This window comes from Biomphalaria glabrata, chromosome 13 (genome assembly GCF_947242115.1).
Source record: "Biomphalaria glabrata chromosome 13, xgBioGlab47.1, whole genome shotgun sequence".
In the NCBI taxonomy this organism is placed as follows: Eukaryota; Metazoa; Mollusca; class Gastropoda; family Planorbidae; genus Biomphalaria; species Biomphalaria glabrata.
Window position 1 is genome coordinate 32,354,860 of NC_074723.1, and position 14,559 is coordinate 32,369,418.

Consider the following 14,559-nt stretch of genomic DNA (forward strand, 5'->3'; position numbering starts at 1 on the left):
GCAATGCCAAATTGTTTAGAATGTACATAAATGTATATATATAAATATATGCTGTAATAAGATTTTTTTTTTATTGGTGGGGATTTACAAAAACATGTTAAAGATAATGTTTCATTGAAAGAGTTGTATTTAAAAAAAAAATAAAAATATATTTGTGAAACCAGCTCTAAGAACATCAACATAAAAATGTACTAACCACAGTTCCTCTCATCACTCCTGTCACCACAGTCATTGTCACCGTCACAACGCCAGATCTTCATGGCACATTTGCCATTGTCACACCTGAACTCATTGGGCTCACAGGGAAGATGGTCACGAGCTGAAAGTGCAAGAGACACCACACTTAGAAGAGAAACAAGTCCTATGTTCTTAAGTTTTATCAGAATATCTCATTAGACTTTTATGAGCTATGCAAAGTATTATCAGAATGTCTCATTAGACTTTTATGAGCTAAGCAAATGTTTCTTTAGACTTCTATGAGCTATGCAAAGTTTAATCAGAATGTCTCAGACTTTTATGAGCTAAGCAAATGTTTCTTTAGACTTCTATGAGCTATGCAAAGTTTAATCAGAATGTCTCAGACTTTTATGAGCTAAGCAAATGTTTCTTTAGACTTCTATGAGCTATGCAAAGTTTAATCAGAATGTCTCATTAGACTTTTATGAGCTATGCAAATGTTTCTTTTATTATGAGCTAAGCAAAGTTTTATCAGAATATCTCATTAGACTTTTATGAGCTATACAACTGTTTCTTTAGACTATTATGAGCTCAGCAAAGTTTTATCAGAATATGTCATTAGACTTCTATGAGCTAAGCAAAGTTTTATTGGATTGTTTCAAAAAAAAATACGACATAGTGTGAATGTTTCTAACGCAGCTCACATACAGAGGGATAAAGGAATCACAGTATGTGGTTGAATGTTTCCCCATCTAGAATAAAAAAATAGGAGTATAGGGTTAACAAACATAACGAATATAAAAGCATCACTACATACGACAATTGCGTTCATCAGAGCCATCTCTGCAGTCATCATCACCATCACAGTAATAGCCCTTGTAAATGCATGCACCATTGCTACATGGGACCTCATCTGGGCCACAAGGACCATCTGATGGAACTACAGGGGGTCCAACTGAAAAACAAATTTAATTTATAAAGAGATAGTTAGCTTTACCAAATGAAAAATATTAATAGATTTATTCAACTCAGTAACAACAACTCAAAATGAGTTAATTAACAATACTTAAAAATAGCTGTTACAAAACAACATGATTTTAAAAAATTGTATCGTTTGTTTGTTGACAAACCTTATTAACATATAAATGCAAATATAATAAATAAATATATCTATGCTTTATATTTTAAATTGCATAAGAGATAAAAAACAACAACACTGAATCAAATCATCATTCATTCATTCAATTGATATCAATAACAGGATATTTTAGCCTACAAGTTAGGCCTGATCCATTAGGGTTTTAAAAAAAGGCATATCTATCACATACAATAAGAAATAAAGTTGAGCTTTAAACCCAGAGATTTCCTTGAGCTAAACCATGAGAAATAAACATTAAAACACAAAGACAAAATTATTATATATAGATAAGTGACAGATACATTTGAAGGTGATTAGAACATTCTAGATCACAGCACAAGTACAAGTACATTTAAGTGTAAGCAAATATTCTACATTCAAAAATGTATCATTGCTATCAGTACTGTAACAAATGAAGCTCCAATAGCCATAAATTACCTAGTACCAATTATGAGACTTAAAATTCTACTATTCTACTACCATGAATGCCACTTACCAAATTCTACCTCTAGACGAGCATGTGCTTCAATTTTTCCAAAAGAACCAAAAGCTTGACACAGATAGTCACCAGCATCTTCAATTCTTAGATCAGGAATCAACAGTCGGTTACCAGTAATGACTGCTTGTGGTGGCATCGACTGGTTTAAAAAAAAAAAGACATAATAAAACTCCAATTAAGATGTGTTTTTTAGGTCTGTTTTAACATTTCTGGAGCACAGTAAAAACAAAAGGCATAATTGTGAGGTCCAAAATTGAGGTTTGCACTATCTCTATTACATGTCAATTAGTATTGGAATATATTTTCATTTTCTGAGTCTCAAATGTTTGAAGACAAGCACAAAAGAAGGAAAGAAAACTTAAATAGCCTGCCAGCTTTGTCTGCATAAGATGCTGGAAAATATGCAGGTCAAAACTGGGTCTGCAAAGTCATGTGAATCACTGCAGACATCCTTAATCTTTGGAATCGAATTATTATATTTTCATTGATATTTCATTTAGCAGACAAGGAAATTAAGTTTTCCTCTCAGGTAATTTAGAATCAAGAAAACCAAATATTATACTAAATACAGTTTTTGTTTTTAATTTGCTTTATAATGTAATACTTATGAAAAAGTATGAATCAAAATTGCACAAATAATTAATCAGAAAAGATTATGTTGGAGTTAAGATTTAATCTAGTTATTGCCCCCCTAAACAAAAATAGTCTTGAAATATAGTTTATAGTTGCAAAATCATCAAATTTTAGAAGTTTGAAAAATAGCTTCCAAGCTTTAAGAATCAAGTTAAATGTGTATTCAACATTTGTTATGTTTAGTCCAAAAGCTAAACTACGTTAGTTGCCACAATTAGTAGGCTTACAATATCTAAAGTAACTTAATTCAGATCCTAGCTAGAATAAAATATAAAATGAAATGTTCTTTTTTTTTGAAGCTTCTTTGTCTTAATCTATTTTGACATGTTCTTCAAATATTAAAACAAAAGCTTTCAATAAGACTGTTATGCATTCTTTGTGGATGGTTCCTAAAAATGAGAGAGCTGCTGTAAGATTAAGTTTTTTTTGTGTTTAAACTTTTAAAGTATCTGTTTCAAAACTCATGGGATTAGGCTAGGACAGGAGACGCGCAGAAAACAAAAGGAATGTTGACATCCCAGGACTGACCTGGTCCGTCCACCTTGTTCACTAAACATAAAATACAAACTTTTTACTTGATTACTTCAACCTTCTATTTAATTGTGTTCTGACATCTAGATCTAACAACTTAGAAATGCTTCAGGGTCTGTGAACCTCAACAAGGTATTCAGACTTGTAGCATTGACATTAGCAATTAGTCGTGTCACTTACTCCTCCTGTTCCTGTTCTTCTAATCCAAGTAATTCTGGATGGTTGCTCACCAACCACATTGCACATAAAAGAAGCACTGGTTCCAAATCTTTTCTTCATCTGCTGTGGGCTGACATAAATGCTTGTGCCTCCTAAAGTAAATATACCTTTTAGTAGCAAACAACACATACACTTCAAGCTCATAATGGGTCTAAGTTTACTTAAACAAACTTAAACATTTTCACTGAAGTAGTAGGAGGAGCATGATAGTTAAGAGGTCAAGCACTTGGCTTTTAAACAGAAGGGTCAGGTGATAAAATACTGGTGAAAACTTGGGATTTAAAACAGGGATTTTTTTGAGGCCCTAATGAGGTATATTAGCAGGGGAACCATAGGTCATAGAAACAAATAAGTTTTACATCTGGACAGTAAGGCCGAAAGGGAAACTTCATTGTCATCTTCATGGTCCCAGGTTCCAACCCTGACCACCCTGAAGGAGGTTTTGGCTAGATAGAATTTTTGTTGGAAAGAAGTAGTGGGGTGGGGTGGGGGTGGGGGTTCTCCAAATATTTTAAATTTTTAACATAAATGATTATTTTTTAATTCAGAAGTAAGCTTAGATCTTTCTTTTGAAGTAGATAATTTGTGGGCTAATTACTGCATTGCCTCCAGCCTGCGCAGAGTATTTTTAAAGTGATAATTGGCTCGCGCAGACCAATACCACTCTTTAAGCTAAATGCAGTTCACAGTAGCGCAGAAGTCTGAGACGGCTGTGAACAGCAGATAGCAATAGGTGTTCTATCGGAGTTTCCGTCTCCTAGACTGGCTGCCGACCAAAGCTATAGAGCCCAGTCTGCCCAATAAGATAATACATCTGCATCTGAGTAAATGACAGAACTTCAATTTGAAAATAATATAATACTTCTCTTTGCAAAAAAAAATTGTTCTTTAAGGATTACATGATAATTCAGAGTAAATAAAATACTTCTCATTGCAAATAAGAGAATACACACATCACATCTTGGAAAGTCAGAAAACTTTAAAAACTGTATATTAGATGTAATTCAAAACATTTCACAAAGCGTACCTTGACAATTCTGCTCGTCACTTCCATCAGAGCAATCCCTCTCTCCATCACACCTGCGCTCTCTGGGGAAGCAAGTTCCATCACAGGATATTTCACCCGATGCACAAGCTGAAATATATATTAGATGAGGTTAAGAGAAACCAAAACAGATTTTGCATTTAAAACAGAATTTAGAGGATCTTAAATTACTGATGCAAAAAAAAAAATTAACAATTTAAAAGAAAACTACTTAGTAAACAGCATTAAAAAAATGTAAATAAAACAAAAAGAAGATACCACAACCATGTTACACATTATAAAAGGATCTAAGGCAGAGCTTATCCTCCCCCTCCCCTTCCCAGAACACACAATTCCCACTGTCCCAGAACTAACTTCTAAGTGAAGAAAATTTCTTTTAATAATACAGAAGTTATTTCCCTTATTCAATTTTTTTTATTTTAAAATTGATACATGTTTTATTAGGTACAATAAATAATTGTTTAAACTTGATCTAACAATATGTGTGGGAGAAATAAGTGGTTCAATTATCTAAAAGATGCATCTGTGAATACTGAAGGGTTAATTTTCCTTGTTAGTATCAAACAAAATAATTAATCACCAGTAATTAAACCACTAATTGTTTTTAAGTTTTTTATTGGTTCATGTCTTGTCTATGTCATTAAATTGCTCTGCAAAGTTTCAACTTCATTTGAGAACAGGTGTGGGAGAAATAACAAACTTTTTACCAGAAAGACAGACAGACAGAGTGAGCTTTGTAAAAAAGGAAAACGAATGCTTCGCTTACGGCAGTTGCTTTCATCACTGCCATCATCACAGTCATTTACTCTGTTGCAGCGTCTTTCCCTGTCAATGCAGCGACCACTAGTACATGTGAACTGTTCCGAGGAACAAGTAACTAGAAGAAGAAAAAAATGAAATAAAAGGTTACTATAGCTTGAGCATGATTTGACAAAAACTATTCATACAGCGAAATGATAAAAAGGGGTGGGGGTAAGTTTTTAGATTAAAGTTACAACTAAAAAAATAAAAGTTTCTAAAACAACAACTTAAAACTATACATAAATAAATACTTATTATAGTGATTTATAAATAAATAGGCCTCTACGACTTAATGAAAATTAAAATTGGATCATTAAAAATGTAATAATAAAATTTTAAGAAATAAAAAAGATGTGGATTACATAGGATTACAGTTAAAAGAATGAACTGGTAGATTTGTTATCACAGGTTAGGATAGGGCATTACAAGACCATATCTAGTAGTGAAATATTTAAGAGCATTTTTTGAAAATGGATGGCAATTATTTTTTAAAATTATATTTTTTAACTTTGTAAATGTTATATGCGTTGCTTTAAAAAAAACTTGCTAAATATTATTTGATGATGTAATTGTAAGTTAAAATGATATGTTGTAAGCGTTAGTTATGTAATTCAATTTTTACTTATTAAGGCATAAAGATGTGTTTAAAAGTGGTGACAGAAATGTTTTAAATTTTTACTGACAATTTACATAGGTTAATGTACATGTATTATAACAAAACTATTGCATATTGTTAAGCTTATATGAAGAAATACCAAACAACCAACAAATTATCAACAAATAAAAAAAAAGGTAATTCAAAATCATTTTATGCACACCACAAATATTGATTTTTCATTGTTAGTAAAAATGGTTGATAATGACAACAAAACAAAATCTAGCCCCATGTGTAAGTTAGTAGTTACTATATAAATATATAAATGCTAAATGACTGCCAGACACACAAATTGAATATGATGGATCAAGAAGTTAAGGCATTTTAAGGATTGGATGTGTCTAATGGTACAAATTATGATTGTACTTAGAGAATATAGACAAGTGAATGGATGCATAATGATATTTTTATGAACAACTAGGTGTATCTCAAGGAACAGTCTCATGTCCCCTACTATTTTTACAAAAATGACTTGACAGAATTTAAGTCATTGGTGAAAATGCATGACTAGATACATGATGCATAATCATCTTCTTTTTTGAAGTAACGTCTGTATTTTATAAGATAAGATAACTAGACAATGCTTTGCAACTTAATTTATAACTTATGAGCAGTAAAAGTTCTGGTGTAGAAAGAGCAGTAGAAATATGGATGTAACAAGAAATTAAGTATTTGCTAGTGTTACAAGCAGAAAATGTAATCATTTTTGTAAGTTTCCACATATCTATTGTTCTAGCACTTTCTATTTTTGACTAATTGGAAATACAGTAAATCTGGCAGTCTTAAAAGTAAACTAACAGTACCAATGTAACAATATTAAGAAAAAAAAATAATATTATAATCTAAGACTAGTAGGCCTAGCAATATCAAAGTCTTGTACATATTGCTATTAAAGTCTTGTAAATATGAGTATATTTTATTCATATAATATTTAATAAATAGATTAGATGAGAAATCAATGCTCTTGGAATAATCTAATCCAAAACAAGTTGCTTTTAATTATATGAATTTATTGCTAGATTTAATTAAAGACCTTTGAATTAAATTTGCACTCAAAATCTAAATAATGAAGTGTTAGAATCTGAGAAAACAATTTCATTGAAAGATTTCAGAACTATTTTTTTTTTCATGATTTGAAAATTAATGATGTGATAATTTACAGATTTGGTTCAAACATTGAAGTTAGATTTAAAAAAAAAAAAAAAAAGATAAGCACTGTATACAAAGATTTAATAAATATATGTGCTATTATCAAATGTAAACCAGGTGGTTGTTTTTTAATTATATAAAAAAAGAAAGAATAGTGATATCAATTATTTAAGCCCAAATGAAGGGTAGAAAAAACTGTTACTGACACCAAATACAGAGATTACAAAATGATTAAAATACATATTTAGACATATTAAAACTGAGATAAAGAATGATTAAAATATATATTTAGACAACTAATATTATACAGAAAACAAGCAAACTTTGGTTAGATATCAGCAAAGCCACAATTGTTTCAGTAAACTCGTCTCCACTTACTGGGAGCACAATCCTTTTCATCACTGTTGTCATTACAGTTTCTTCGACCATCGCAAACACTTGACAGCTCAATACAGCGACGGACATCACAGAGAAACTTACCGGGGCATCGGGCAGCTGAAACAGTGCTAATCAGTTAAAATAACCAATGTGGGAATTTTTTGTTTCAGAAGAGTGTCACATTCTGAATGTGTTTCAAATCATTTCATAACTCTCGAGTGTACATTCAAAAGCTGAATATGCATAAACACATAATTATTCATATTTTATACACCAAATAAACATTGAAAAAATAATGCACTAATCACCAACTGGCATCTTAAATTAAAATGCAAAACGATTAATTATATATTTGTATAATGTTTTAGATCAAATTTGTAAAATGTATATTATAAAAGGCAAAGATGTAAAGGACTTAGTAATTAAGCTCTTTGTAAAGGGGCATTGTTAAAATCAAAGCATTATGTTTTGTTGCAGCCATTTTGGCGCTAAATGTTTTAAACAAATTATATACCAGTATGTTAAGTTTATGTCTTCAAAAAGAATGATGCATGTGTTTTTGTGTTCAAACATTTTTAAATGTAAAGAACAACTTTTTTTTTTCCATTAGATTTTCTAATTAAGATGTGTAATTATTGTTATGTCACTGACATCATAATGTGTGGGTTTTAACATTGCTCAGAAAACAAAATAAAACAATCATAGAAAGTCATAGCAAAAAATGATGCAATTATTTGTTCAGTAGTTTATTTAATTAACGGTATCTCCAAATAAATATTAACACTGAATAAAAGAAAACTGATAAGTATCAACACCTCGCAAATAGTTTTGATAGGAAGGGGGCATAGAAAGCAGGTATAATATAATTAAGATATAAATCCTAAGGTTGAAATTAAAGTGTCAATAGAAAGTTTCTCAAAGCTCATAACTATTTGTTGTTCCTTTGGTGTATGCAACATAGTTAGCATCTATTGGATATGTGTACTTTAACTTTGCAATAAAAGAAATGGTTTTCACTTTCCTGAATATATATAGAGGTGGTATAAAGTGACATTAATAATGTAGAAAAAAAAACCTATTCATCTTGTATGAAGCTGATTACTTACACTAACTAATGTAACTAGTCTTATGTTTATTTTAAATTTATATCTTACAAATGTTACTACATCTATATGCAAACTAATGAGTCTTGTCTTCAAATCCAAAGATTAATGAGGTGTGCAGTATTTCACATGGCTGGCCAACCCCAGCTACATACCCCTATATATATCTATATATACAACTTCAAGATCATTACTTTGTTTTTTAATTGCAAAATAAAATAACTTTTTTTCAAGTAAGAAATTATATTTTGAGATAATGTTTTTTCTTTTTAAATATTTTAATCTTAGTGTTTCTTTTTAAAACAAAGAAGGTTAGGGGAATAAAGGGGAATTAAAAACTAAAAAATAAATCATAACAATAATCATCTCCCTTAGATTTAATCCTTTTTTTTTTTTTTTTTTTTTTTAAATCTTGTTTTTAATTGCATTCCACTATACCATATTGTATCAGCATCATCATGTAATTTCTGTTTTAAGTTTCTGTTATAATTCGACTATGTTTTTAGAAGCATCTTTAGTTCAAGCAGTGTTTGAAACCAGCGGTATGTCATTATTATGATTAATTGTATTAGAAAAAAAATACAAATTGATTTGAAAAGAAATTATGTTGAAGGATTGAAATCTTAAGTATTAATTAAATCCTGGAATAAAAACATACATTAAAACTAGAACTGTAAGATTAAAACTACAATTATTATAGTAAAGCTTAAATTAGAAATGTTAAAACTATAATTACTGTTATTTAGTGTTAAATTTGTTTAAAAAGAAGCATTAATATTTAATACCAATTGGATAAATCAATCTAGATTTTATAAAACTAATAAAAAGCCACTAATTTCCAAATATTTACACATTTAAATGGCAAAAAAAGAATAAAAAACTACTTTTCAGTCAGCCAACAAAAGTGAGGATGAAAAGATTAGAACCAATGAAATAAAAAATGTTGGTTAACGGGCAGAATCCGAGATAAAACACTTGACTTACGACAATTTCTTTCATCAGAACTATCAGAGCAATCTACTTGCCCATCGCACCTGAAACCTGCATCAATGCACTGGCCCCCAACATTACAACGAAACTGGCCAGGAAAGCATTTTAATGCTGAAAGTATGGGGCCACACAAAACAAAAGCCCAGCACAAGCAAGATAAAAATGTTTTTAAAAAAAGCTAAATAAATTGGTTCCTATTATATAAGAAAAAAGAAGCTACTGTAATCATGTCACTAAGAATGGGCTTATAAAATAAAGAACACATAATAGAATGGACAAATAAAACAAAATAGCACATAATATTAGCTATCATCAAGAGTTCTGTGCATCTATTTATTCGGAGAGATTAGTCTAAATAGACATGCCATACAATCAATACTAGCAAAACAAAACTGTTCTTATTAAAATATTGATAAAACCAGCCGGTAATCAAAACAAAACTTTTCTTTTTAAAATATTGTTGTAACTCTGTCCCAGCACTGATATACATGGTGCGCACTAGCACACTGTTCCACACGAGCATTGAAAATAGGAGAAGGAAAATAGAGACATAATGGAAAATACCGGCTTATTTTGAAAGGAAAACCAGATCTAAGGGAATCTGACATCCTGTTGGTTTGTGTGTGTTATTTGTTTTATTTATTAAATCACTATCACTGTTATTCTTCCTCTGTTGAGTTCTTGCCTTGAATTTACAACAATATTAATAAAACCAGCTGATTAACAAAACAAAACTGTTCTTTTTTAAAATATTGATAAAACCATCCGGTAAACAAAACAAAACTGTTCTTTTTAAAATATTGATAAAACAAGCCAGAAAACAAAGTCATAAAATATAAAGGCTTATACAGGACAGAGAAGTTTGATTTACACTACAAAAGGAGCAACAAAGAGTGCACTGAAATCATTTTAACTTTTTCTTTGAAGATTGAAGAAAACTTTGAAGTCTGAAATTTCATTAGTTTGTTATTCACACAATAAATGTATATCTAGATCTTCTTCTGGAATATATTTGTAACTAAATAATAAAAATTTTCTGCTAAAGCAATCTGTTCAGTTGAGAGAAATTGCACATTTCTTGAATACAATGTTCATCTATTAACAAAATTATAGCTAAGAATCCATTGACAAAGAATTATTTCATGTTAGATCCTTACATTCTTCAACTGAGGACTGCTAATGATGTGTAAGACAAGCACAAAATAGGAAGACACTATCCCCTCAAACAGTAAGCTTCAATCCCCTAGATGATATTAAGCACACTAAACATAGCAAAGTAACTTACATTTTAAAAATATTATGCACAAAGGAATGAAGAAGAAAGAAAAAGCAATGTCCAAGTCTATAGCGTTCAAGATATATGCATGACTTATTTTTGTGCCTAATAAGGCGCTTATTGGCTAGCACCTTGACAGAGACAGCATTCACAAGGTATTTTGGATTACATTTTTCTTTGGTGTATTTAAAGAACAAAAGGCTAGTCTGTACAACAAAATGCAAGTGTATTCAAAACCAAAGAGAATGACAGACTATACAGTTGAGGTAGAGGACTGATTGCATATTTAGCATCAAGTAAATTGGTAAGAGTAATCTATTGTATAAGGATGAAATAAGCAAGCAACTTTACCACAATCTCTCTCATCGGAGCCATCCCGACAGTCATCTCTGCCATCACATTTACGTCTGATGTCAATGCAGTCTCCATTTTCACATGTGAACTGGTCTGATGTGCAGGTTCTGGGTGCTGAAGAATAGAAATGAGAAAACTGAGAAAAAGCAGAACGCTATTAGACATTTGCCTTTTGGCTATATAATTGCAAACATCTCCATAGACTGCACGATGTGGAGAAATGGTGACAAAAAGAACTTTGAACAGTGAAAAAACATTGGCCTCAGCTCTGGAAGAAAAGCATGCCAAACAAACAAAAAATATCACAGAATGTTGATTCAAAAATGAGATAATAATTTATTTTGACTATAAACAAAAACAAAAATTTTTGCACCTTTTTAGAAACATTTCCATTTTTTTTTTAAGAATAATAATAATAATAATAATAATAATAATGATGATAAATTCAGAAGAAATTCTTAAACAGTCAAAACTCTTTAGCATAAATAGGCCTACTGAGTTAAAGAGTTGCAAGCTGCATAAAAAAAAATAGACTTACGACAGTCTCTTTCATCCGAGCCATCCCTGCAGTCCACTCTGCGATCACATTTACGTCTGATGTCAATGCAGTTTCCATTATCACAAGTGAACTGCTCTGAAGTACATGTTGCTGCCAAATACAAAATAAGATAGAAACAGCTAGAAAATAGTAGACACAATTAAATTATGAGAAATACACATTGTTGCCATTAGCTCTACACAAGAACTTTCATTAATAATGAAAGATTGATTACATGATGGTGAAAGTGCATTGAGAAAAAAAAAAGTTTTAATTTCAAGATAATGGAGTATTTGACTGAGAAAAAAAGAAGTATAAGAATTAAACTTCATTTGAATGGGTCCACCTGGGGAATAGTTGTTGTTTTTTTCATTTTCATTTTTAACCCATTTTTGTTTTGCCAGTTATTTCCTGTGAGAACCATAATTCTCTGATTTACCTTTTTATCATGATAATGCGTTTCCAGCATCAGCCTCATAGAGAGTACAAACATGGAATTTAAGCCTTAAGCCTACATGTCTTATCACGAGTGCTGATAAAATGCAGATACCCTGCTGGACCAGCCATACCAATAACTTTGGATCAACAGCATTTGTTCTTGTCTGCTAATGCCAGTCTAATTAGTCCACTACACTATGGAATGAAACTGTGACAGGTAAGAGAAGAAAATCCACTTACGACAATTCCTTTCATCTGATCTGTCAACACAATCTGTTTTTCTGTCACATCTGGCACTGCTGGGTATGCACTGTCCATTGGCACATCTGAATTCTCTGGGATTGCAAGCTGAGGGTAGATAATGAGATAGGAATGAATTTCTAATTGTCTTAGCATTTTAATCCAACTTCCATTACATTGTCAAGATCAGTCGAACAAACTATTAACATCCATATAGCAGTACATTCTTTCTTGATGAAACTTCTACAATCTCTCTTAACACTATCAAATGTTATCTTTGTCAGATTGTAGATAATTTAGTCAAATAGTGAGGAACCAAATAGTGTAACAGAAAATAAACGAGACTTTAAATTATTAAATTAAACAGTAAATATATCAATCTTTCACTCTTCTGAACTAAACTAAACCACTAAGAGAATGAGATTGGATTAACAAAATATAATTATTGAAATACTTCATCAACATGCCATTGTATACATTAAGAAGCAATATTTTATTCTTGTATCATGTTTATCATGCAACACAGTATGTCATAATAGTAAATATTCAATTAGCACTTGAGAATAACATCTGTAGCATTAAATACTCAAGTGAAGTTTACCATTTTTTGTGAACACTGCAATCAAAACTAATTAATAACATAACCCACTTTACTATTTTGTTACAACACATGCTAAAAAGCTAAAAATTGGGACTAGTGAAATTTACCCTTTGTGGAGCATCAGCAGAGAATGTGGTCTATGTCCTTCAAAGCAGTATACTCTATCAAGAAGACCGAACAAGACATTGGCCTAAAAGTCCCCCACCCCCCTTTTAATAGAAAAAAAACTACAAGTAGTTTTTCTGAAAACCATTGAGCAGTTCATCTCAAATATAGGATCGATTACCTGAACCCTCCAACATAAAAAATAAGAACAAAGAAGTTATTTTGTCCAACAAACACAAGCTGCTCATCCGAACTGGGTTACTTTCTCAAACTGATAGCATACCAGAATGTTAGTGGTGACCTTCTATTTAAAAGTCTGATAAGCTAGGCATATGGTTATGTATAGCAGGAAATAATCCTATTTTCTGAAAACAATTCATTTAATTAGAAGATACACTAAGTCTCAGTTTCAGCCATAGTTCCAGTACACCTCTTAAAGCTCAGACACTAAATATATAAAATTTGTTAATATACTCACTGCAATTGAACTCATCAGAGTTATCTGGGCAATTAGAGACTCTATCACACCTGTACACTCTATCCACACAGGAGCCATCATCACAGGTGAATTCAGTGCGGCTACAGCCTGGAGTAAAGAAAATCACAATCATGATCAAACAAGCTTTAAAGCGTCCATGAGACCAACAGTAAAAAACTAAACCCATCATTCACATGGATTTTTTTTTTTACATTCAAAGCACATCATTAAATTGACAGCCTTTCATTTCAATATTATAACTTGTTTTATTTTATTCTCAACAAACAGTGCAATACCAAAAGGTTTAGGGTTATACAGCAAGAATCTTTTAAAAACAGCTAAATTTCAACACAGATAATAGACTTGCCTTATGTTCTGTGCCAATATTCAAGAAACTTACCACAATTCTCTTCATCAGATCTGTCACTGCATTCAAATCTACGATTGCATCTAGCACTAGAGGCCACACATTGCCCATCAGCGCATTTGAACTGTGTTAATGGATCACAGTCTGCAACAAATAAATAAAATTTATTCCTAGCATGTTTTATACCATCAGCTACTAAGTTTGGGAAACAAGTTTCAATTAATCTTATTTTTTTTCAAATGGCGCAGACATTCAGAAAATGAAAAAAATAATTTTATAACAGAAAAAAATAATACATTTCTTTAAAAAATAAGTAAGTTAAGTTCCCCTTTCAGACCATGCGGTCTATAGAGCAAAAGATGTTGAGGTCATCTGTTTCTTTGGCCCATGGTTGAGGAGCAGGATGTCATGTGGCCAGCAATCAGGCCCCTCCCCCTAAAAAACCTTGAAGTTCAAAGTCCCAATCTTGATTGAGATTCAAACCCAGGACCCCAGGCTCAGAAAACAAGCGCTTAACCACTCAGCCACTGTGCTTAAACAGACTAAAAGAAAGGAATAGATTTAAGGCTTCAAACATACATTTGTTTAAAATTGGAGGTGTTTGTTTGCTTTGATTATAAGATTTCCTACATCAAACCTCCAGCAGGGTAGCAAAGTTCAAACTGCAAACTGGGACAGTAGTCTGCTTAGTTCTTTGCCCACTGACTAAAAACAAGGTAAAGTAAAGTTCCCCTTTTAGACCTTGTCGTCTTTAGGGCAGATGATGTAAAGGTCATCTGTTTCTGTGGCCCACGGCTAACAAGGGTGTCATGTGGCCAGCACAACAACCAACCGCCTTAACTTT

General features: G+C 31.5%; 1 protein-coding gene across 4 annotated transcripts in view; it reads right to left on the reverse strand.

Moving 5' to 3' along the window:
* The window catches only part of LOC106052673 (basement membrane-specific heparan sulfate proteoglycan core protein-like), a 161,726-nt gene that overhangs the window by 70,881 nt on the left and 76,286 nt on the right, over window positions 1-14,559 (reverse strand). For 2 of the 4 annotated variants that reach the window (XM_056007474.1, XM_056007472.1), the window contains 13 exons: window positions 13,749-13,859; window positions 13,349-13,456; window positions 12,165-12,272; window positions 11,487-11,597; window positions 10,946-11,062; window positions 9,313-9,429; window positions 7,226-7,342; window positions 5,009-5,119; window positions 4,225-4,332; window positions 3,159-3,289; window positions 1,812-1,953; window positions 995-1,132; window positions 197-319 (listed from right to left, as the gene is read on the reverse strand). In XM_056007474.1, coding sequence (XP_055863449.1) covers window positions 197-319; window positions 995-1,132; window positions 1,812-1,953; window positions 3,159-3,289; window positions 4,225-4,332; window positions 5,009-5,119; window positions 7,226-7,342; window positions 9,313-9,429; window positions 10,946-11,062; window positions 11,487-11,597; window positions 12,165-12,272; window positions 13,349-13,456; window positions 13,749-13,859 — 1,542 coding nt within the window. The remainder of the gene's footprint in view (window positions 1-196; window positions 320-994; window positions 1,133-1,811; window positions 1,954-3,158; window positions 3,290-4,224; window positions 4,333-5,008; window positions 5,120-7,225; window positions 7,343-9,312; window positions 9,430-10,945; window positions 11,063-11,486; window positions 11,598-12,164; window positions 12,273-13,348; window positions 13,457-13,748; window positions 13,860-14,559) is intronic. The other 2 variants (XM_056007473.1, XM_056007475.1) reach the window with 2 other exon arrangements.